The sequence below is a fragment of the Phacochoerus africanus genome, chromosome 10, assembly GCF_016906955.1.
Source record: "Phacochoerus africanus isolate WHEZ1 chromosome 10, ROS_Pafr_v1, whole genome shotgun sequence".
In the NCBI taxonomy this organism is placed as follows: domain Eukaryota; kingdom Metazoa; phylum Chordata; class Mammalia; order Artiodactyla; family Suidae; genus Phacochoerus; species Phacochoerus africanus.
In genome coordinates, this window is record NC_062553.1 from 40006568 (window position 1) to 40029971 (window position 23404).

Below are 23404 nucleotides of genomic sequence, written 5' to 3' on the forward strand. Positions count from 1 at the left end.
TCCCCATGCTGTACAGCGGAAAAATAAATAAATAAATAAATAAATAAATAAAAGATCCAAAGAGCATAAAACTGAAAAGAGGTTTTCAAAGTTTAGTCCAATGCTCAAAAAAAGTACTGAATGAGAAGCCAAAGATATCACTGTCTAAATAAATAAATAAATAAGAGCAAGGATGGAAAAAGCTACTACTCAAATTTTAAATTGGGGGAACTTAGAGAATATGATCTAGCAGATATAGGGCATATGTCAGCAATATGATTTATGACTAAGATTATAATAAATATCAAGTTTTCCCATGGAAGTAAAAACTTTAATTATTAATATCCCAAGAAGCTCCCAAAGCAGCATACCTGGAGAAGGAGCCTTTCAAAAGCCAGAAAGTTGTCCCACTTGGCAGTCTGCGGGTGTTTCAGAGTTTGAATGGTGGCCAGCCCAAGCTGCAGGAGCCCACAGTGATTCCCTAGGGCTTTGAGGTTGTTCTTGAAGAGCTGGATATAGGACGTGAGCTGCCCCGGAGTGACTCTCCCTGGAAAAACATACAATTTATCAGCATACCCTCTTCTGGGAGTGGTGAAAATAATGAGAAGAATGTCGTTAACAATACTGCTGCCTTACATCAGCATTGAACTTCAGGGTGAAATCCAATCTTTCCTAAGCTATTGTGACTCTTAAAACAACATGATGACAACAGCAAAGTTGAAACTATTAATTGCATTTTGCAAGGAAGAACACAGATGTTAAGTGATCCTGCCAAGGCCATATTGCTAGAAGAATTCATTTCACAATCCTGCAATAGCCCATAAATAAGTTCTCAAATAAAGTCATACAAATAAATATTTGTTGAGCTCAATAAATATTTACCTCTCCAAGTAACCAATCTAAGAGGCAAACAGGCAAGATTTCCAAATGTGTGTGTACATATGTATATAAGGGAAGAGAAAAAATACATTATGACTACAGCTAAAACTTTATCACCCAGTATCAGTGGGTTCATGACAATATTCATGAGCATAAAAATACTGGCTGTTACACAGAGCAAAAATATATGAAGAACAGGGGTGGCAAAAACACTGGAAGATGAGATATTAGAAGAAAGGGTTTGGTGTGGGTGACATAGCACATTTACTACAATAGTCACCAAGAACGAGAGTGAGATCCCACTTCATGAAAGACTAGAGATTGTACAAAAAAAAAAAAAAAACAAAAACAAAAAAACGAAAACAAAACCTGGAGTTCCCTTTGTGGCTCAGCAGTTAATGAATCGACTAGGATCCATGAGGACAAGGGTTCAATCCCTGGCCTTGCTCAGTGGGTTAAGGATCTGGCAGCGGCCATGAGCTGTGGTGTAGGTCGCAGATGTGGCTTGGATCTGGTGTTGCTGTGGCTGTGGTTTAGGCCGGCAGCTGTAGCTCCCATTCAACCCCTAGCCTGGGAACATCCATATGTCACAAGTGTGGCCCTAAAAAAAAAAAAAAAAAACCACCTGAAGACTCACTCCTTCAGAGCCCTTAAGTCCAACTTTTGCCTATAGCAGTCCTTTCATTTAGTCACTTCCCTCTCCAATGTGTAAAATTTCATTCCTAACACTCCTCAATGCTACGTGCAAAACACCTGAACACCACAGACTCTCCCCAATGGCAAGAGGGCCAAATATGGATACGAGTCAAGTAAATCTTTCCTATACATTTATCTAACCCACAATGTGTTTGTGGTTCGCTCTCCAAGGCCCCAAAAATCCAAGTTAGTTTCATTAATATCTGGCAATGAACCCCCCTCTATTTGTTCAGCAGTTTACCACTACCAGGATAAACTTTCTCCCTTCTGATTTTCATAACCACTCCATGGGGTAGCAAACAAGTCAGAGTTCAGTGTCTGGCACAGTGCTAAACGGCATTCAATTAACGGTTTTGTTACAGATTACAATACACAAAAGACAAAAGACCTTGTCGCAAGAAAGTTACAAGCCTGCAACACATTCTATCTTTTCATTACATATTTTGAAGGGACCAAGAATTGTGAAGTGCCTTATTACCTATTTATCAGGGTGAGTGTTTAAGAATTGTGGGAATAATAAATAAGCGGGAATTATGAGCAGGAGCCTGAGTCTCACTAGTTTCTTCTGTCCCTCAGTAAAGCATAGTTCATTACTGATTCTCAGGTGGCAAATGGAGTTCCCGTCGTGGCTCAGTGGTTAATGAATCTGACTAGCATTCATGAGGATGCAGGTTTGATCCCTGGCCTTGCTCAGTGGGTTAAGAATCCGGTGTTGCTGTAAGCTGTGGTATAGGTCGCAGATGCGGCTTGGATCCCACATTGCTGTGGCTGTGGTGTAGGCCAGCAGCTGCAGCTCAGCTCCAATTCAACCCCTAGCCTGGGAACCGCCATATGCCAGGGGTATGACCCTAACAAAACAACAACAAAAAAAAGCAAAAACAATCAAGTGGTAAGCTGACCATGTGCTTCTTAAGTACTGATAGAGAAGAGGCTCATCAACACTTTCTTTTTTTTGTTTGTTTTGTTTTGTTTTTTGTCTTTATAGAGCCGAACCTGTGGCATATGGAGGTTCCCAGGCTAGGGGTCGAATTGGAGCTGTAGCCGCTGGCCTACACCACAGCCACAGCAACTCAGGATCTGAGCCGATTCTGCAACCGATACCACAGCTCACAGCAACGCCAAATCCTTAACCCACTGAGCAAGGGCAGGGATCGAACCCACAACCTCGTGGTTCCTAGTCGGATTTGTTAACCACTGAGCCACGAGGGGAACTCCTACACTTTCTTTGCTTTGTTTATTTGTTTGTTCTAGGGCTGTACCCTAGGCATATGGAAGTTCCCAGGCCAGGGATTGAATCGGAGCTGCAGCTACCAGCCTACACCACAGCCACCGCAACGTGGGATCCGAGGCATATCTGCAAACTACACCACATCTCACAGAATCCCCAGATCCTTAACCCACTGAGCGAGGCCAGGGATTGAACCTGCATCCCCTTGGATACTAGTAGGGTTCTTCACCACTGAGCTACAACAGGAACTGCTCTTTGCTTGGTTTTGAGTCAGGTTGATTAAGGCATAATTTACATACAGCAAAATTCACTGTTTTCAGGATCAGGGTGTTCTCAAAATAGTTCTATGAATTTTGACAAATGCACGTTGTTGGATAAGCACTGTCAATCAAGATATAGAATATTTCCATCACTCCAAAAATTTCTCCCTTTATATTAAATTTTCTTTCCTCATCCCCAGCCATTGGCAAATACTTATCTATGCTTATCTGATTTCTGTCCCATAGTTTTGCCTTTCTAGAATATCCTATAAATGGAATCATATGGTACATATCTTTCAGAGTCTGGTTTCTTTCACTTTAGCATAAGGTACTGGAAGTTATTTCATGTTGTTGCTTGTATTAGTAGTTTGCTCCCTTTCCTCACTGAGTAATAATCTGCTGTATGAATGTGCCATGGTTCAGCCATTTATTTATCCACTCACCAGTTAGTGATCTAAGTTGTTTCCAATTTTTAGAAATTATGAGTAAAGCCTTCACAAACAACTTTGTATGGGTTTTTAATGTGTGTGTCTGTGGATATATGGTTTCATTTTTCTTAAGTAAATTTCTATGGTTGCTAGGTCACACGCTAAGTGTTTGTTTAAATTTATAAGAAACTGGCAAACTAATTTTCAAAGTACGCTGTTCTACCAGCAACAAAAGAGAATTTCATTGTCTCGCATCCTTACTAGCACTTGGTATCATCAGTTACTTTGGTTTTAGCCATTATAATAGCTATCGCACAACATCTCATTACGGGTTTAATATATATTTTTCTAACTACTAGTAATATTGGTCATCATTTCATGTGCTCACTTGCCACCCCATATATTTTTTTGGTGAAGTGTTGGTTCAAATCTTTTGCTCATTTTTATTAGGTTGTTTATTTTCTTATTATTGAAAATTATTGTTGTGAGTGCCATTAACTTTTATCAATCCATTGGTTCAACATATACTTCTGAGCCAGGAACTGTTCTTACTGCTAAGAATAAACCCATGAACAAATGAGACAAAAACGTGCCCTCATGGCCAACAAATAAAGACGACAAATGATTCCCTGGTGCTCTCCTAATTAATTCAGCCCATCACTTGTCATTCTCTTCTTAAGAGCTGAAGATCTTTTGTGCAAATGATTAACATTTTTATAGAATAACATCTTGTGACACATTACATGTTAACATTAAATATATAAAAACAAATTTTCACATGAAATGGATTCAAATCCAACACTGCCATGAGCTCCATCTGTTTATACGCTGTAATGCCTGTGATAGCAGTGTGGTCCCTGCACACAGATTTTTGTCTATCAAGAGAGACAATCTGAGTTCCCATTGGGGTGCAGTGGGTTAAGAATCCAGCTAGAGTGACTTGGGTCACTGTGGAGGCACAGTTTTGATCTCTAGCCCAGGATAGTGGGTTAAAGGATCTGGCATTGCAATAGTACAGGTCACAATTGTGGCTTGGATTCAATCCCTGGCCCAGGGAAATTCCATGTGCTGTGGGTATGGCCATAAAATTAAAAAAAAAAAAAAAAAGACAGAGAGAAAGAAAGAAGTTCCTATCGTAGCTCAGTGGTTAATGAACCCTACTAGTATCCACAAGGATGTGGGTTTGGTCCCTGGCCTCACCCGGTGGGTTAAGGATCCGGCATTGCTGTGAGCTGTCATGTAGGACACGGACACAGCTCAGATCCAGCGTTGCTGTGGCTGTGGCATAGGCCAGCAGGTACAGTTCCAATTCAACCCCTACCCTGGGAACCTCCATATGCTGAGGGTGCAGCACTAAAAAGACAAAAGGAAAAAGATAAAAAGAAAAAGAAAAGGGTGAGACAGTCATAAAACAATTATGCAAACAATTACTTAATCATTATTGTGGTAAGTACTGCTAAAACGTCTTGAAAGTGTGAAAGGCTCTCTGTGCTATGTAATTGCCTACGTTTCCAACCCTATCTTCTGGACTGAAGGGGGAGGAACAGAAAGGCTCAGAATACATACAATCCATTCATAACATAACTGTCTTTTAGAGAGATGTCAAGAAATGGAAATCATCAGAGAGAGTCACCAGGTCTATTTAGACTTCATTAGCAATAACCATATGTTCAATTTAAAGATAAGAATGTCTTCAATTCAAAAACATAGTTAAGCTTTTTATCTAGTTAGCATTTTCCTAGCTCAGAGTTGGACTCAATGACTATATTTTCCTAACACCATCTTCCCACAGAAAGCACGTGGTCCAAAGGAACAAATGGATATATTTCATAACAGGAAATGCCAAAAGAATACTACATTGTGATTAGGAATTGTTCACCCTTACTGCTCTATTTTGTTCCCTTCTGCATGCCTTTTCCTTATACACACAAGCTACTAACACTTTCTTAAATACGTCATGAGAGCAGGAAGTTTTTTAAACTTCATAATGTGCTAATTGGAATTTATTAAAAGAGTACTTCACATAAATGCTTTAAAATATAGGTTAGGGACATTTTAAAAATATACATTTAATCATAATCTGACATAAAACAAATCAAAAACAACTAACTGGCTACCAAAAATGCTAGAATGAGACAAACAACTTGAGAAAACGTCTCAGTTCATATCATCTGAAACTGCAAACAACTAGAACCAGGTGCTAAAAAAGTAATAGACAAAACATTTATTCATATCTCACATTAAACCAACAAACAAGCTTGTCAGGCAGATTTACGTGGTGACTTTAAAATGTCAACCCAGAAAGCTTTGCAACACATTTTTAAAATCCATTAAAACAAGGGTTATTTTATATCAAGACTGCATAATATACAGCAACTCTATGAAAGGAGTTGACTTTGAAATTTGAAAAAATGGTTTTAAAGTAAAAAAAAATCTATTAGGCTTTCTTTTTCTTTTCTATAGTTTTTAAGAAAGAGAAATGTACTTCTGATTTCAATTCAGTTAAGGGAAAAAACCCAAAAAGTTATCAACCATTAAATTTATGTATATTTTTAAACTCTTGTTAAAATAGAATTATCTCTTGGGAGAAAGGAGACATATTTGGAAAATAAAATGATTTAATATTTTATTATTATCTGTGATCCTTACAATATTGAATTCAATTGTATTCAAGTGCATTATGAAGACTATTTTCCCATTTAACACATACATTTGATAAACTATAACATTCTGAACCTGTTTTGTGGCTTAGAAAGATATATTTAAAATATCTACAAATATACAATTTTTTTGTTGATATTCTTAAGGAGCATTCTGTCAGTGCTAGGTTTGGTTTAATCCCCCAAATTGTGTCTTAATGATAGAAAGCAAGCACCATCAGAAATGTTGTCTAAAATAGCATATTTAGCTATTAAATGCTCTCTTATTTTTTAAAAACTCTATAAGAAATAATAAATGTCATTGTTTTTCATTTATCATTTATTGTCATGAATACCCAATGTGAGAAATTTGAATAAATAAAGTTATGTTTTAAGACTTGCATTTCCAGAAATCAAATATCAACATTTCACACTAAAGCCAGTCATCAAATCACAAAAGAAGAGAACAAAAGAAGGGGGGTGGGAGAGAAGACCTATGAAAATAAATCCCAAACAATCAACAAAGTGGCAATAAGAACATACATATCAATAATTACCTTAAATGTAAATGAACTAAATGCTCCAACCAAAAGATCCAGACTGGCTGAATGGATACAAAAACAGGACCCACATATATGCTGCCTACAAGAAACTTCAGATCAAGGGACACATGAAAGTGAGGGGATGGAAAGAAATATTCCATGCAAATGGAAATCAAAAGAAAGCCCAGGCAGCAATACTTACATCAGACAAAACAGAATTTAAAATAAACACTGTCACAAAAAACAAAGGACACCACATAATGATCCAAAGATCAATCAAACAGGGTGATATAACAATTGTAAATATCTATGCACCCAGCAAGATGCTCAATATATAAAGTAAATGTTAATATAAAGAGATATTTATAGTGACACAATAATAGTGGGGAACTCTAACACCCTACTTACATCAATGGACAGATCATCCAGACAAAAACCAGTAAGGAAACACATTTCCTTGTTGACATTTGACCAGATGTACTTAATTGATATTTATAGTGTATTCCATCCGAAAGCAGCAGAATACACATTGTTTTCAAGAGTCTATGGAATATTCTCCAGGGTAGACCACATGATGGGCCACAAAACAAGCCTTGGTAAATTTAAGAAACTGAAATCATATCAAGCATCTTTTCTGAACACAACTCTATGAGGCTAGAAATCAACTACAAAAATCAAAATTTTGTGGAGGCTAAACAATATGCTACTAAACAACCAATGGATCACTGAAGAAGTCGAAGGGAAATCAAAAAATAACTAGAGATAAATGAAAATTAAAACACAATAATCCAAAACCTATGGGATGCAGCAAAAGCAGTTCTAAGGGGAAAGAAACTAGCACCTAAAGCAACTAGAGAAAGAAGAAGAAATAAAACCCAGAGTTAGTAGAAGGAAAAAAAATCATAAAGAGCAGAGCAAGAGTTCCTGCCATGGCACAGTGGGATAAGAATATGACTGCAGTGGCTTGGGTTGCTGCAGAGGTGTCGGTTCAATCCCCAGCCTAGTGCAATGGGTTAAAGGATCTGGAATTGCCACAGCTATGGCTTTTATTCAGTCCCTGGAAACTGGGAACTTCCATATGCCATGGGTGAGGCCATTAAAAAAAAAAAAAAGAGCAGAAATAAATCAAATAAACTAAAAAAAAATAGAAAAGATTAATGGAACTAAGAGCTGGTTCTTTAAAAATAAATAAATAAATAAGCAAAATGGATGAAGCTTTAGCCAGACACAAGAAGAAAAAAAAGGGGAGAGGCTCCAAACTAATAAAATTTGAAATGAATAAGGAGAAATTACAAAGGAAACCACAGAAATATAAAGGATCATAAGAGACTGCTATGAACAACTATATGCCAATAAAATGAAAAACCTAGAAGAAATGCAAAGTCTTGAAAGATATAATCTCCTAAGACTGAACGTAGAAGAAATAGAAAATATGAACAGACCAAGCATCAGTACTGAAATTGAATCTATGACTTAAAAATTGCCAACAAACAAAAGTCCAGGATCAAATGGTAAATTCTACCAAACATTTGGAGAAGAGTTAACACCTATCCTCTGAAACTATTCTAAAAAAACACAGAGAAAGGAACACTTCTGAACTCATTCTATGAGGCCACCATCACCCTGATACAAGAAAAGAAAATTACAGGCCAACATCACTGACGAATATAGATGCCAAAATCCTCAACAAAATACTAGCAAACTAAACTCAACAATACATTGAAAAAAATCATATACCATGATCAAGTAGGATTTATCCCAAGGATACAAGGATTTTTCAACATCTACAAATCAATCAGTGTGATACAACACATTAACAAATTGAAGAATAAAAATCATATAGTTACCTCAATTCGTGGAGAAAAATCTTTTGATAAAATTCAACACCTATTTATGATAAAACTCTCCAGAAAGTGGCACAGAGGGAACCTACTACATAATGAAGTCCATATATGACAAACCCACAGCTAACACCATACTCAATGGTGAAAAGCTGACAGCATTTCCTCTAAGATCAGAAATAACAGGAGACATTCTTGTCACTTTTATTCAACATAGTTTTGGAAGTCCTAGCCACAGCAATCAGAGAAGAAAAGTAATAAGAGAAGAAAAAGAAATAAAAGGAATCTGAATTGGAAAAGAAGTGAAACTGTCACTGTATGCAGATGACATGACACCATACATAGAAAATTTGAAAGACCCTAAAAGAAAACTACTAGCATTCATCATGAATTTGGTCAAGTTGCAGAATACAAAATTAATATACAGAAATCCACTGCATTTCTATACACTAATAATGAAATATCAGAAAGAGAAATTAAAGAAACAATCCCATTTACCACTGCATCAAAAAGAATACCTAGGAATAAACCTACCTAAGAAGGCAAAAGTCCATACTCTGATAACTATAAGACGCTGATGAAAGAAATTGAAGATGACACAAACAGACGGAAAGTTATACCACATTCTTGGATTGGAAGAATCAATATTGTTAAAACGATCATACCACCCAAGGCAATTCACAGATTCAATGCAATCCCTATCAAATTATCTATGACATTTTTCACAGAACTAAAACAAAAAAAAAACTTAAATGTGTACAGAAACACAAAAGATCCTGAATAGCTAAAACAAACTTGGAAAAGAAGAACAGACCTGAAGGAATTAGACTTCCTGATTTCAGACTATACCAAAAAGCCATAGTAATCAAAACAGGACGGGACTGCCACAAAACAATCCAAGGAATAGGCTTAAAAGCCCAGAAATCAAACTACACACTTATGATCAATTAATCTATGACAAAGGTGGCAAGAATGTACAATTGAGAAAAGACAGTCTCTTCAATAAGTGGTACTGAGGAAACTGGACAGCTACATGTAGGAGAATGAAATTAAAACATTCTTTTTTAACTTCACACACAAAATAAATTCAAAATGGATTAAAGACCTAAATGTAAGCCCAGGTATTATAAAACCCTTAAAGTAAAACATAAGTAGAATAATCTTTGGCATAAATCACAGCAATGTTTCATGGGATCCATCTCCTAGCAAAATGGAAATAAAAACAAAAATAAACAAATGGGACCTAATTAAACTTAAGTGCTTTTGCACAGCAAAGGAAACCATAAACAAAATGAAAAGACAACTTAGAGCCTGGGAGAAAAAGGGGCAGATGACCTAAATAGCCACTTCTCTAAAGAAGACATGTAGATGGCCAAAAGGCATATGAAAGATGCTTGACACTGCTAATTATTAGAGAAATGAAAATCAGAACCACAATGAGATATCACTTCACACTATTCAGAATGGCCACCATTTAAAAGTCTACAAATAATAAATACTGGAAAGGGTGTGGAGAAAAAGGAACCCTCCTACACTGTTGGTGGGAATGTAAATTAGTGCAGACACTATGGAGAACAGTATGGGAGGTTCCTTAAAAAAAAAATAAAGGTAGAGTTTTTAATCACACGATCTAGCAATCCCACTCCTGGGCATACATCCTGACAAACCTCTAACTCTAAAAGATACACACACTCCAGTGTTCATAGCAGCACTACTTACAAGAGCCAGGACATGGAAGCAACCTAAATGTCTATCGGCAGAGGATTGGATAAAGGAGACATGGTATATATACACAATGGAATACTACCCAGCTATTTTTAAAAAAATGAAATAATACCACTTGTAGCAACACAGAGGGACCTAGAGATTATCATACTAAGCGAAGTAAGTCAGACAGAGAAAGGGAAGTATATGTCATCACTTACACAAGGAATCTAAAAAAATGATATAAATGAACATATTTGCAAAACAAAAACAGACTTCACAGACATAGAAAGCAACCTTATGGCTGCCAAAGGGGATAGCAGGGTGGTAGGAGGGAAAGATAAATTAGAAGTTTGGGATTAACACATACACACTACTATATATATAACATAAACAACAAGGACCTACTGTACAGCACAGAGAATTATATTTAATATTGTGTAATAACCCATAGTGGAAAAGAATCTGAAAAAGAATATACATATTTGAATCACTTTGCTATACACTTGAAACTAACACAACATTGTAAATTAACTATACTTCAATTTTTTAAAAGTCAGCATTTCATTGGTCTGCTTTTTAATCATTTTTCCAATATAATAAAGGCAAAGCACATTAAAATATTTAAATATAATATGTTCTGTTAAAACTCTGGTTTATTAGCTCGCACACAATTGGCAAACAGGAATAATTTCAATATTACACAAAAAAATCACATCAGTTCATTTGTCATTTTTTCTCATTATTTTAACATTTCGTGTCACTAAATAAGAGCAGCTGAACACAAAGTAAACAAGCATAGCTAAACACTGCAAACCACGAGAGGAACGAGCATCACGTCCAGCACCCACGTAGCCCTAGTTGTCCAAGCTCTTGGCTCTGCGTGGCCACGTGCCGTCTTAGAAGTGCTTCCTGTTCAGTTCTCCCTGATCTTTAGTGCATTTTGCCTTTGCCTCCATAACCAAACAGCCTCAGCTCCTCTTTATATCCCCTTCCAGTGAGCTACCTTCAACTCTTTTGTTCACTTCAAGTCCCATATATGCTGTAACATTTCTTTATGTATAGGAATTTTGGCATGTCTTTTAGACCATGCTAGCATTTTTATCAAGATATTGTTTCTGTTAGTGTTCTAATTATAAACTTCTACGGAGTTTTGAATAGGCTTCTGCTAATGATATTGTTTTAACACGAGTACATGATTTTGCAAAATAAGTTTTCCAGGAATGCATATAAATTTAGGCAACAACCTTCATACTACTATAAAGACAAAGATGGCAACTCTACTCAAATTAAACTCTTGGTTGGCAGCACTATTAGAGAAAATTTCCAATGGTAACTCAACAGTTGACATAAGAGAGCCAGAACCTTATGTGCAAAAGATGGTTTTGGAGCTTTGTAAATAATGTATGAAAGGTTCAAAGGGTAGACTGAGCACATAGGTTTACATCCTTTTCTCATTTCATCAGAAATTCAAAAAGGAATAAAAAAGAAAGGAACACACGACAACAAAGAGATCCTGACATGGTCCATAAGCAGACAGAAGATTTCAAACACTTTCCTCCCCATCTGCTGGTTATCTTTACAACTTACATTACATACAAAAACTGTCTTTTTTGTTCTGTTAACTACAGATGGTATCCTATGACTTTTTGTCTTCCAAGCAGAGAATATTAGCTCCCCTTCCCCTCCTTCTACCTCTTATTTCCCCCTTTCATCTTTCAAATCATCTGCACTTTTATTTGCACCTGGTCAAGATTGATAGCATTTACATTTTGTGTTGTAACCATAATTTAGTGTTATGTGCTTTTTCTATAGTTTGACTCAAAAAGTTCAAAATCAGTCAAGAGTGTATGCATCATTATGAACTATATAACTATTAGTGGAGACCCAAAGTACATGCTTTGATTACATCTTCTTATGTATACAATATACTTCGGTCCTAGAATGCTTGATGGGCTTTTTCAGGGGGATGTGGCAGGGAGCATTCTCTGCCTTAAAGCTTTAACATTTCCTACCTAATTTCAAATACACTCTCTTATCTATGAAGTCCATGTTTTTGCTTTTTTATTGAAGTATAGTTGACCCATGGGGTGGTTTTTTTTTCTTTTTTTTTTCTCTCTAAATACTTTACTACCAAACTCCATTCTCCAACTCCACCAAGGGCAATTTGTTCTCTAGGCCTTTCAGCATAGCCAGCAGCCTGGAACACCTTTTATTGTGCTCTTCTGTTGGAACACTGTTTCTTTAAATCCCTGATTCTTCTTTCTGCTATACTGCCTTATTTTGCTGGACCCCTTTCAGTAACTTTCTCAGAAAAGGTGTGTGGAAAGAAAAGTTCTTTTATTTCTGAAAAGGCTTCTTCTTGCTCTTAAAATTTAATATTTTATTTGGGACTACAATTCTAGGCTGCTGATAAGTAATGTGAGCTATAATAGCCAAGACATGGAGAAATTCCTATTGTGGCTCAGTGGGTCAAAAAGCAGACTAGTATCTAGGAGGATGTGGGTTCGATCCCTGGCCTCGTTCAGTGGGTTGGGAATATGGCATTGCCATGAGCTGCAGTAGAGGTCACAGATGCAGCTCTGACCCTGCATTGCTATGGCTGTGGAATAGGCTGGCAGCTGTAGCTCCAATTCGACCCCTACCCTGGGAACTTCCATATGCCACAGGTGTGGCCCTTAAAAAAAAAAAAAAAAAGATTAAAAAAAGACATGGAAACAACCTAAATGTCCATTAACAGATGAATGGATTAAGATGTGGTACATATACACAATGGAATACTACTTGGCCATAAAAAGGACAAAACAATGCCATTTGCAGCAACACAGATAGAACTAGAGATTCTCATACTAAATGAGGCAAGTCAGAAAGAGAAAGACAAGTGCCATGTGGTATCACTTATATGTGGAATCTAAAACATGCCACAGGTGGAGTTCCCGTCGTGGCGCAGTGGTTAACGAATCCGACTAGGAACCATGAGGTTGCGGGTTCGGTCCCTGCCCTTGCTCAGTGGGTTAACGATCCGGCGTTGCCATGAGCTGTGGTGTAGGTTGCAGACGCGGCTCGGATCCCGAATCCCGCGTTGCTGTGGCTCTGGCGTAGGCCAGTGGCTACAGCTCCAATTCGACCCCTAGCCTGGGAACCTCCATATGCCGCGGGAGCGGCCCAAGAAATAGCAACAGCAACAACAATAACAACAACAAAAAGACAAAAAAATAAAAAAATAAAATATGCCACAGGTGATCCTATCTACAAAACAGAAACAGATCATGGACATAGAGAAAAGGCTTGTGGTTGCCCGGTGGGGGGGTGTGGGTAGGGAATGGGATGGATGGGGAGTTTGGGGTTGGTGGATGCAAACTTTTACATTTGGAAAGGATGGGCAACAGGGTTTTACTGGGAACTGTGTGTGATTGGGTCACTTTGCTGTACAACAGAAAGTGAATAAACATTGTAAATCAACTATAATTTTTTAAAAAGACAAAAAAAAAATGTGAGCTTATCTCCCTTTTGTTCCTTTGTACATGAGCTGATTTTTCCATCTTGAGGTCCTTAGGACCTTCTCATTCTCTTCAACTCTGAGGACTCACAGTGATTGTGCCTAGTTTAGACAGTTTTTATTCTTTCCTTATTTCTCAGATTTGCCTATACTATTTGAAATGTCTTTCTTCACATCTGGCAAAGTCTCACATTCTTTCTTTGCTAATTTCCTGTCCTCTCCTCACTCTCTCTTTCTAACACTTCTAATAATTCTGGGGTCTCATGAATTGGTTCTCTATATCTTTTATTTTTTGTATCATATTTTCATTTCATGTCTTATTCTTTATACATTTTAGGAGATTTTCTTGATTTACCTTTAAACTTTGGCTGAATTTTATTTTTACAATAATATCCCTATTTCCAAGTGTTCCTTTCTTAAGACAAATTTTATTGAGTTATAACTCACATACCATCAAACTCACCCTTAAAATATACCATTCACTGGGTTTTAGTACATTCAGAGAGTCAAGCAGTCATCAGCACTATATAATTTCATAACATTTTCATCATCCCAAGAAGAAAGCCTCTACTCAAATTTCCTCAGTCATGAAAACGATAAATCCATACATATTAGAATATAGCCTGAATAACATTTTCAATTAGGAGATACAACCGTACTTAGTTATACCAGAAAACTAAGAAACAACAGAAACATTCAGGTAATTATAGCTACAATGGTATAATGGCTTTTTTATATACACTATGGGCATGCACTAAAACATTTTTTAATTGAAGCAAAAATTCCTGGAAGGTAATAGTGGAGTAGAAGAGTACTAAATCATGGGGCAAAACAAACAATAAAAATAAACCTCTTTCCTTCACTTCTACCAAAGGTTTTGCCTAGAATATGTGACAAGGCACTGTAGCAAAGACAGGGCCCCCACCCAGAAGATACAAGCAATTCCAGACTCAGAAGCTCAGGAATGAGGGAAGTGGAAAGTGAGGGGTGTAATATAAAATATGTCATAAGTGTGCAGTGCAATTAACTTTCACACATACATCTACCCATGTAACCACCACCCAGATCAAGGTATGTCCAGCACTCTAGGAGATTCTCTCAATGTTCACCTAGTCAATAACCCCAAAATAGCAAGCTGCTACTTTGAACTTTCTCAACACCACTCATTTTTGGTCCAAAATGTATAATCACCTTCTGCAGCTCCATACCAAAAAAAAACAAACAACCCCATCCAAAAATGGGCATAAGATCTGCACAGACATACAGATAGCCAAACAAGACATACAGATGGCCAAAAAACACATGAAAAGATGTTCAACATCACTCATTAATAGAGAAATGCAAACCAAAACCACTCTGAGGAGTTCCTGTCATGGCACAGTGGTTGACGAATCCGACTAGGAACCATGAGGTTGCGGGTTCAATCCCTGCCCTTGCTCAGTGGGTTAACGATCCGGCGTTGCCGAGAGCTGTGGTGTGGGTCGCAGACGCGGCTCGGATCCTGCGTTGCTGTGGCTCTGGCATAGGCTGGCAGCTATAGCTCCGATTCAACCCCTAGCCTGGGAACCTCCATATGCCGCGAGATCGGCCCACGAAATAGCAAAAAGACAAAAAAAAAAAAAACCACTCTGAGGTACCACCGCCTTACCCCAGCTAGAATGGCCATCATCCAAAAGTCTACAAACAGTAAGTGCTGGAGAGGGTGTGGAGAAAAAAGGAATCCTAGTACACTGTTGGTGGGATTGTAAATTGGTGCAACCACTGTGGAAAACAATCTGGAGACTCCTCAGAAAACTACAAGTAGAACTACCATTTGATCCAGCAATCCCACTCCCGGGCCTCTATCCAGAGAAAACCATGACTCAAAAATACACATGTACTCTAATGCAGCACTCTTTTCAATAGCCAAGACATGGAAACAACCTAAATGTCCATCAAGAGGAGTGGATCAAGAAGATGTGGTACAAATACAAGATGGAATATTACTCAGCTATTAAAAGGAATGAAGTAACGGCATTTTTAGCAACATGGATGGACCTAGAAGTTATCATGCTAAGTGAAGTCAGTCAGACAATGAGACACCAACATCAAATGCTATCACTTACATGTGGAGTCTGAAAAAAGCACACAATGAACTTCTTTGCAGAACAGATATTGACTCACAGACTTTGAAAAACTTACAGTTTCCAAAGGAGAGAGGTTGGGGGATGCACTGGGGTTTCTGATGGAAATGCTATAAAATTGGGTTTTGATGATCATTATACAACTATAAATGTAATAAACTCATTGAGTAATATAAAAAAATAAAAAATAAATAAAATGAGGCACAACTGGAGAATTAAGTTTCCATGGTATTTTATGCTGGGTAGCCAACACTCTAATGAGAGAGAGAGAAAAAAAAAAGTCACAATGGAAACCACATTGCCATACTCTTAGTATGCACACCTTTATTTTGTTTTTCTCACCATTTGTTTATGTGCTTATTGACTTAACTTTCTTACCTAATTATATAGAAAAAGGCCTGGAAGGCAAAATGCTAATTTAGGAACAATGGTCACTTTGAAGAATAAGATGACAGGGAGGGGGGATAGACAATTACTTTTTATTTTACTAATGTTATGACTCTTCTAGAACAAGTGCTAGTATTACTTTTTAAATAGTCATTTGGTTCTAAAATAAAATAATGTCTGTCTCTAAATGAATACTTTTTTTTTTCCTCTGGGAAATCTGAGTCTGTTCTTATCACTGATTTGTACAATGGAGGAAGCATTGTCTTTCAACAGGAAAAGAAATCTAAGAGTAATAATACTGCCCACGTCCTACCTCTACTGAGGTCAAAAAACAAAGAATTATGGTTAACATGCAGGTGGAGAGATTTAAGTCAGATATGAGAAAAAAATTCCACCATCGTAATGACTATTAGACATTGAAACAAGTTATTAAAGGGGGAAGAGGGAAGACATTATAAATCTTCTCCCGCAGAGATCTGAAGGGCAGTATATACAGCCATCTGTATAGTGAAACTTGGATAAAACCCAGCTGGGAATCAATGTTCATTTTTATAACACTATAAATACTGAAGAAGGTTTTCTGGGATATCCTTAAAATAGAATATGTTTCTTGTTACACAAATTTTTTGAGCTCTACAATATTACAGCATAAGAAACTAATGCGAAAAGAGCATTTTAATTCTATGAATCAATTCAATCGAACGGGTCCAAAATTGAAAAAAATCTACTGCAAGATATGTCTTCAGGATAGTATGGAATAAAGCGCAACTGCTGCAGGATTAGAGGTCACGAACAGAAAATAAACAGCTCTCCTTGAAATTTATACAAAAACAGTGAAATATAAAACCACCAGAAACATTAACAGTTTGGCTTTCTTTGGAAATGCAGCCTTCCTGAGGCTAACTTAAACACTGCATCATTGCTTGTAAACTCAGCAGAGGGCATGAGAAGGAACAGGTTGATCATTCTGTTAGCCAAGGGCCAGATCAGCAGCCTGCCAGGTAAGGAGCCTTTCCTTGGTGGGCCCCTATGACTTGGAAAGGGAGCCTCCAAGTACAAACTCTCACCCCACAGCCATGGATCTTCTCTTGGGGCTTTTAAATTCCTAGCCTGTATTCTCATAAGTTGAGGATCCCTTCTGCTGAAAAAATATGAAAATTAATAAAAGAGGAGATGAAAAAAAAAAAGAAAATGATGCACCAATTAAAGTTAAAAATATAGAGTCAGAGGGCAGATGCCTGAAGAAGGAATATTAGCAGTTCAGATTCCCAACATGCAGATGAAGAAATAGAGAAGCAGGCAACTCAGATTCTGTTTTAGGTGATAAAGTGTAAAAAGGAAAGATTTGTTTAGCAATCCTAAAGTTTTCAGGCATTATTGATTACTAATTCAATAAAAACCCTTCCAGAGCTCCCACTGTGGCACAGTGGAAATGAATCCAACTAGGATTCATGAGGATGCAGGTTCGATCCCTGGCCTCGCTCAGTGGGTCAAGGATTCAGCATTACTGAGCTTTGGCGTAAGTCACAGATGCAGCTCAGATCCCGTGTTGCTGTGGCTGTGGTATAGGCAACTGTAGCTCTGATTCAAATCCTAGCCTGGGAACTTCCATATGCCATGGGAACAGCCCTAAAAAGCAAAAATAAAAATAAAAATAAAAATCCTTTCTGTCTCTTTCTCTACAATCTCTTCTTCTTCACACTCTTAAATGGATGGATTCCTTCTGGCTTTGCCTTCACCTCTCTTCTCTCTCATTCTACCTTCTTTTCCTGCATCATTACCCTTACATTTTATTTCCTTTAGAAATTCACTACTTAGGCTCCAACATAATTAGTAGGTAACTAAATCCCTAATCTCTACTTTCAGTTCTGGAAATCATTACTTTAGTCACATGTTTCCCAACTGAGATAATCAGGGAACAATCCTACAGACAATGTAACTCCACCCCTAGATCTGATAGAGTACTCTTCAAAAGCAACTGTGTAACCACTGGTCATTATTTTCATTATCTGCCCAGGACATAATAAATAATTTTATCATGCTATACCCTCCTTTTACAGAAGACCTTGGATTTCAAAAACGCTGTTTTCTATAAATCATCTCATCTAATTGGCAAGCTAGCAGATAAAAGAATCCCCATTTTGAAGACAGATTCAGATAAGATAATCAAATTGTTCATTTGAAAACAAGATAACATTTTTTTATGTTTCCTATCCCCTACAAGGACCTAGTTACATAGTATGCAAACATAATAAACATCTTTTAAATAAATAAAAACAATTATCTATTACTTCCAAATATGGATAATGTGTAGAAAAAATTTCAATGAGCTTTCCCCCTTCTATGGATTCCAATGATCTCTAGGAAATCAAGTGAATCTTGTACCCTGCAGAATACTGTACTCTTTTAAATAATGGTTCTCAAAGGTGTTCCACAAACTTCTGATTCCTTGAGGCACTTTTAGGTAGTCAAAAAGTCAGAACTATTTTCATAATAATACAAAGATGCCACTTGATTTTGTTATTATCCTATACTTTGCACTGATGGTACAAAAACATTGGTGGGTAAAAGTGCCCTTGCCTTAGCACCAATCAAAGCAGTGGCAACAAATTATATAAGCAGTCAGTTCCACTTCAGAATGGTCATGATGAAAATGTGAATGTTACTGATTTTATCAAATCTCAACCCTTAGGAAAACATCAATAGTCTGTGTAAAGAAATGGGAAATAGAGTTCCCGTTGTGGTGCAGCAGAAACAAATCCAACAAGGAACAATGAGGTTGCGGGTTTGATCCCTGGCCTCATCAGTGGGTTAAGGATCTGGCATTACTGTGGCTGTGGTGTAGGCCGGCAGCTGTAGTTCCAATTCGACCCCTAGCATGGGAATCTCCTTATGCCAAGGGTGTGGCCCTAAAAAGCAAAAAAAAAAAAAAAAAAAAAAAAAGAAAAAAGAAAAAGAAAAAGAAAAAAGCAAAAAAAAAAAGAAAAGAAAAGAAATGGGAAATGTACAAAAGACACTGCTGGTACATACCAAAGGACGACTACTATCTTCAGGAAAAAGCACTGATGTGATTCCTTGAGTGGAAAAGTGCTGTTCCCACTGTTTCAGTGGCAAAAAAATTTTTACTGAAAAAGATAACTAAAAAACTGTGGTTCTTCACATATTTTTTTTTCCAAAAAATGAATGAAGTAAGCCTGTCACTTCAAGGAAAACAACTAACACTTCTTATTGTCAAAATTCAAATTTTCATGTGAAAAATTATAATTTTGGAAAACTTGTATCTACCCCTATATCTTTGCATCCCTGATACTTAAAGATTTTCTAATGATATCAGTGGGGATGTCAACAATTGTGGTTTCGTTGCATTTGTATAAGATGCGTCAACATTTGGAAAATCTGCATAATTTAGAGAACCAATGCTGTCGAAGTGACTAATGTACAATGCTATAAAATAATGTGTGTGTAAAAGATCCACTCAATGTGCAAGAAATACCAATGGGTTTCAATGTAACAGAATATGAAAAATTCAATGATATAGTTTCATATTCTACACTGCAATCAACATATAAGAAACTACTGTTTGTGAATTTGGTGTAGTATCAAAGAATCTGCAATTTTCTGAAAAGTTATTAAAATAGTCTTCCCTTTTCAAGCTATGTATCTTTGTAAAGCCAGCTTCCCTTTATATACCTTATCCAAAATAATATGTCCCAGCAGACTGAATGAAGAAGCGAGTAAGAGAATACAGCTTTCTTCTATTAAACCAGACATTAGATATGCAAAAATGTAAAATAGCATATTACATTATTTTGAGAAAAGTCATTTTTCAAACACAAAAAAGTTAGTCATGTTAACGTGTAATAGGTTTGTTATAATACTTTTATATTAATTAATAAACATTTTTTAATTTTCCCTACTTAAATTCTAATGTGATTCTTTCATTCTTTCTTTCTTTTGGTCTTTCCACCCACCCACCCATCCATCCATCCATCCATCTCAATATATCAGCAGTTATATGCTGCTAAAATAAAAGGTCTTGGTGTCCTCAATAGTTTTTAAGAATGCAGAGGGGTTCTGAGACCAAAAAGTTTGAGAACTGATATTTAAAATCAATTCACTCTCAGATTCCACAGGAGATAGGAAAAAAGCAACTCATTAAATAAATACATAAAAAATACCGAGTGACAGTATTCATTCAAGAATGTATTTATTCATTCCAAAAACACTTACTAGGCATACAGTAACTTCAAGGTCTTATGTTAGGTGTAGAGAATACCAAGGAGCACAGATAAGAATTTCCAGCCCCAACTACTCAGGGTCCAGTGGTAACTGCTAGAGTAAGAGTCTGAACAAAAACAGCACTGATAGGGATATAGGATGTCATCTTTTAGAAAGGATGATAGGAGATAAGAGACAAGATGGGAAAAAAAAGTTAGGGGAGAATTTTAAAACCCAGGAGACTGAAATGAGCATTCTTTTTTTGAATGGGGGAGTAGAAGCAGAGTAAGGCTTTAAGATTGGTAGCAATTACTGAGTATCTACATGCAAGGTGCAAAAGGGGCACAAATATCTCTAAATCAGGCTTTCAGGAAACTGGAAGAAAGCAAGCATGAAGCAATTATCAGAAAGGAGATAACCAGAAGGGCAAAGGGACAGGAAGACCAAGGGAAGAGAATCAAGAAAGAAGACACAATCAGATGCTCCAAGACTTCAAGAGGAACAAGAAATACCAGAAAGTTGTAAACAGAAATATTAATGCATACAACCATGCATCATAGAAACGCTCACCATCCCTCTACTACTCATCCACACTCATCACGCAATCCATTCATTCAAGCGGCAAGTGCCAAGCCATCCTCCACGTACCAAGCCAAACAGTCGAGGGACACTGACATGGACACTATCTAGCAAAGTTTTTGACCCACACATGTCTAACTCTTTTGTACTGTGGTAAGTGATAAGACCACAACAAGAGAAAGAGCTGGGGGTCCTCAGAAGCCAGAGTCATGCTGCCTGTTGAGGAGGGGGTAGGAAGGAAGGTAAGTGGGAATTAGATATGGTCCCACAGAGAAAGTAACATTTGTATTGGATCGCTCAGAATAAGATGGGTTCGACAGGAGAGTGTGTGTGCACGCGCACGTGCATGCACTGGAAAATGAGTGGTTATATTAGTCAAAGGTCCCAGGAGGAAAAAGATGGCAGACTCAAACACGGGAAATAAGGTGAGTTTAATGACAGGAATTTGTAAGTTAGGCTAAGGGGAAATAAGGAAGGTTAAGGAAAATCAAGCAGGGAAAGACAGAGGGAAGCAACCAACTGCATCCTGACAGGGATGAAGCCAGGCAGATAAGACCTAACCATGCTCCCTCTCACCCTCTAAATCTCCTACCCATGCCTCCCACTGGCCAAACCCAACTGTGAGGCCAGAAAAGCCTGCTGAGGCACCCCATAACTGCTAGCCTCCAGAGGCACAGGTAGAGAAGGGTGGAGAGTATCTGGAGGGACAATCAGGTGAAAATATTTCAGGCAAAAACAACCAAGACCTGGATCTACAGAAGTTCCTTCTGGTGAATGCAGAGTAGGGAGGAAAAGCAATTTGAGTCGATGGGTGAATTGCGTGTGAGGCCAGAAGTCAGAAAGACATACAAATAGCATGCTAAGGAGTTTGGACACTATCTTGAGGCTGGGGAACCATCAGAGGTTAGACAGAGTAATGGCACAATCATATCTGTGTTTGTGGCTCTGTAGCCGCTCCTCCTGCCCCACCCCCCCACCCCCATAGTTTGATTTCTCAAAATGAAAGAGGCCGGCTAGAGAAGTCAGGGAGACCAGGACTATATTCTGGCTCACCCCCTCTAAGACTGTATTAGTCGGGACCCAGGCAGAAGGTAGGAAACACACCAGTTATTGGAGCATAGAGAATTGTTAACTGGGTTACAGAAAGGTAAAAAAGGAACTCCAAGGTATCACACAGGTAGCAACTGTTGGAAGCAGCTGTCACCAGCAGGGAGGAGGTTGGAATTATACCTCTGAGAACAGAGCACTGCCTAGCTGGGCTGGTATCTCTGAGGAGGGGGTGCTGTGAAGCTGGTTCTGCAAGTATTGGAAGAACTGCAAACTGGATTCTGTTGCTGCCACAGAAAAGACCTGCCACTGCAGGGGTGAAGAAGTGTGGTTGGCATGGCAGTCACAGGCAGAAGCAAGTCCAGAGGAGGCAGGCACAATGTGGCAAGTTGCCTTTTCCCCTTTCAGGCTTGCAGTTTCCCTCGGGCATCCCTTACTAGCACAGCCCGCCAGGCCACCAGCTGGAAAAGCAGAATGTGGTGTGCAGGGTCTCATCCCCAGCATCAGGAGCACGAGGGTGGGCTGAGGTTGAAGAGACAGTTAACGACTGGCACAGTAATCCCGGAAAAGAAACTTAACCTTCTTGAGTCTTAGTGTTCCTTTGTGAAATGAAGCGGGCTGTGGGGAAAGGGTACCAAATTCACAAGACTGCTGGGAGGATTAAATTACACAAACTATGTAAAACTTGTTACAGTACCTGAAACAAAGCAGCTGGTCAGGAGTTCCCATTGTGGCCCAGCCAAAACAAATCCGACTAGGAACCATGAGGTTGTGGGTTCCATCCCTGGCCGCACTCAGTAGGTTAAGGATCTGGTGTTGCCGTGAGCTGTGGTCGCAGACGTGGGTCGGATCTGATGCTGCTGTGTCTGTGGAGTAGGCGGGCGGCTCTGATTCGACCCCTAGCCTGGGAACCTCCATATGCCACGGGTGCAGCCCTAAAAAAGCAAAAAAAAAAAAAAAAAAAAACCCAAAAAGCAAAAAAAACAAAGTAGCTGTTCAATAATAGTCAATTCCCTTCCTCATTCCTCAAACTGTGGCAACAGCTAATACATGAAGACAAAGATGTGTGAGAGTTAACAGTCAGTGTATGTGCCCTATGATGAATCCAGATGCTCTTACCTCTTATAAATTATCATATATCAGATGGTATGTTGGTCTTATTAGGCTTTACGATCTCTATTTTGCAAAGCTTGACAATGTCCACACCTACTCCACATAACACATAGACACACACACACACACACACACACACACACACAGATGTGTGTGGACACATGCTCCCCTTAATCCCAAACGAAAGCAAAAGATAAAAACGTGATCAAAACACAGCTGTTATCCAGCCAGAACTAGATAAA

General features: G+C 38.0%; 1 protein-coding gene across 1 annotated transcript in view; it reads right to left on the reverse strand.

Annotated features, from left to right (window-relative positions):
- The window catches only part of SCFD2 (sec1 family domain containing 2), a 422076-nt gene that overhangs the window by 338958 nt on the left and 59714 nt on the right, over positions 1 to 23404 (reverse strand). Inside the window, exon 4 of the mRNA XM_047797932.1 lies at positions 351 to 526. Within this exon, the coding sequence (XP_047653888.1) occupies positions 351 to 526 (176 nt within the window). The remainder of the gene's footprint in view (positions 1 to 350; positions 527 to 23404) is intronic.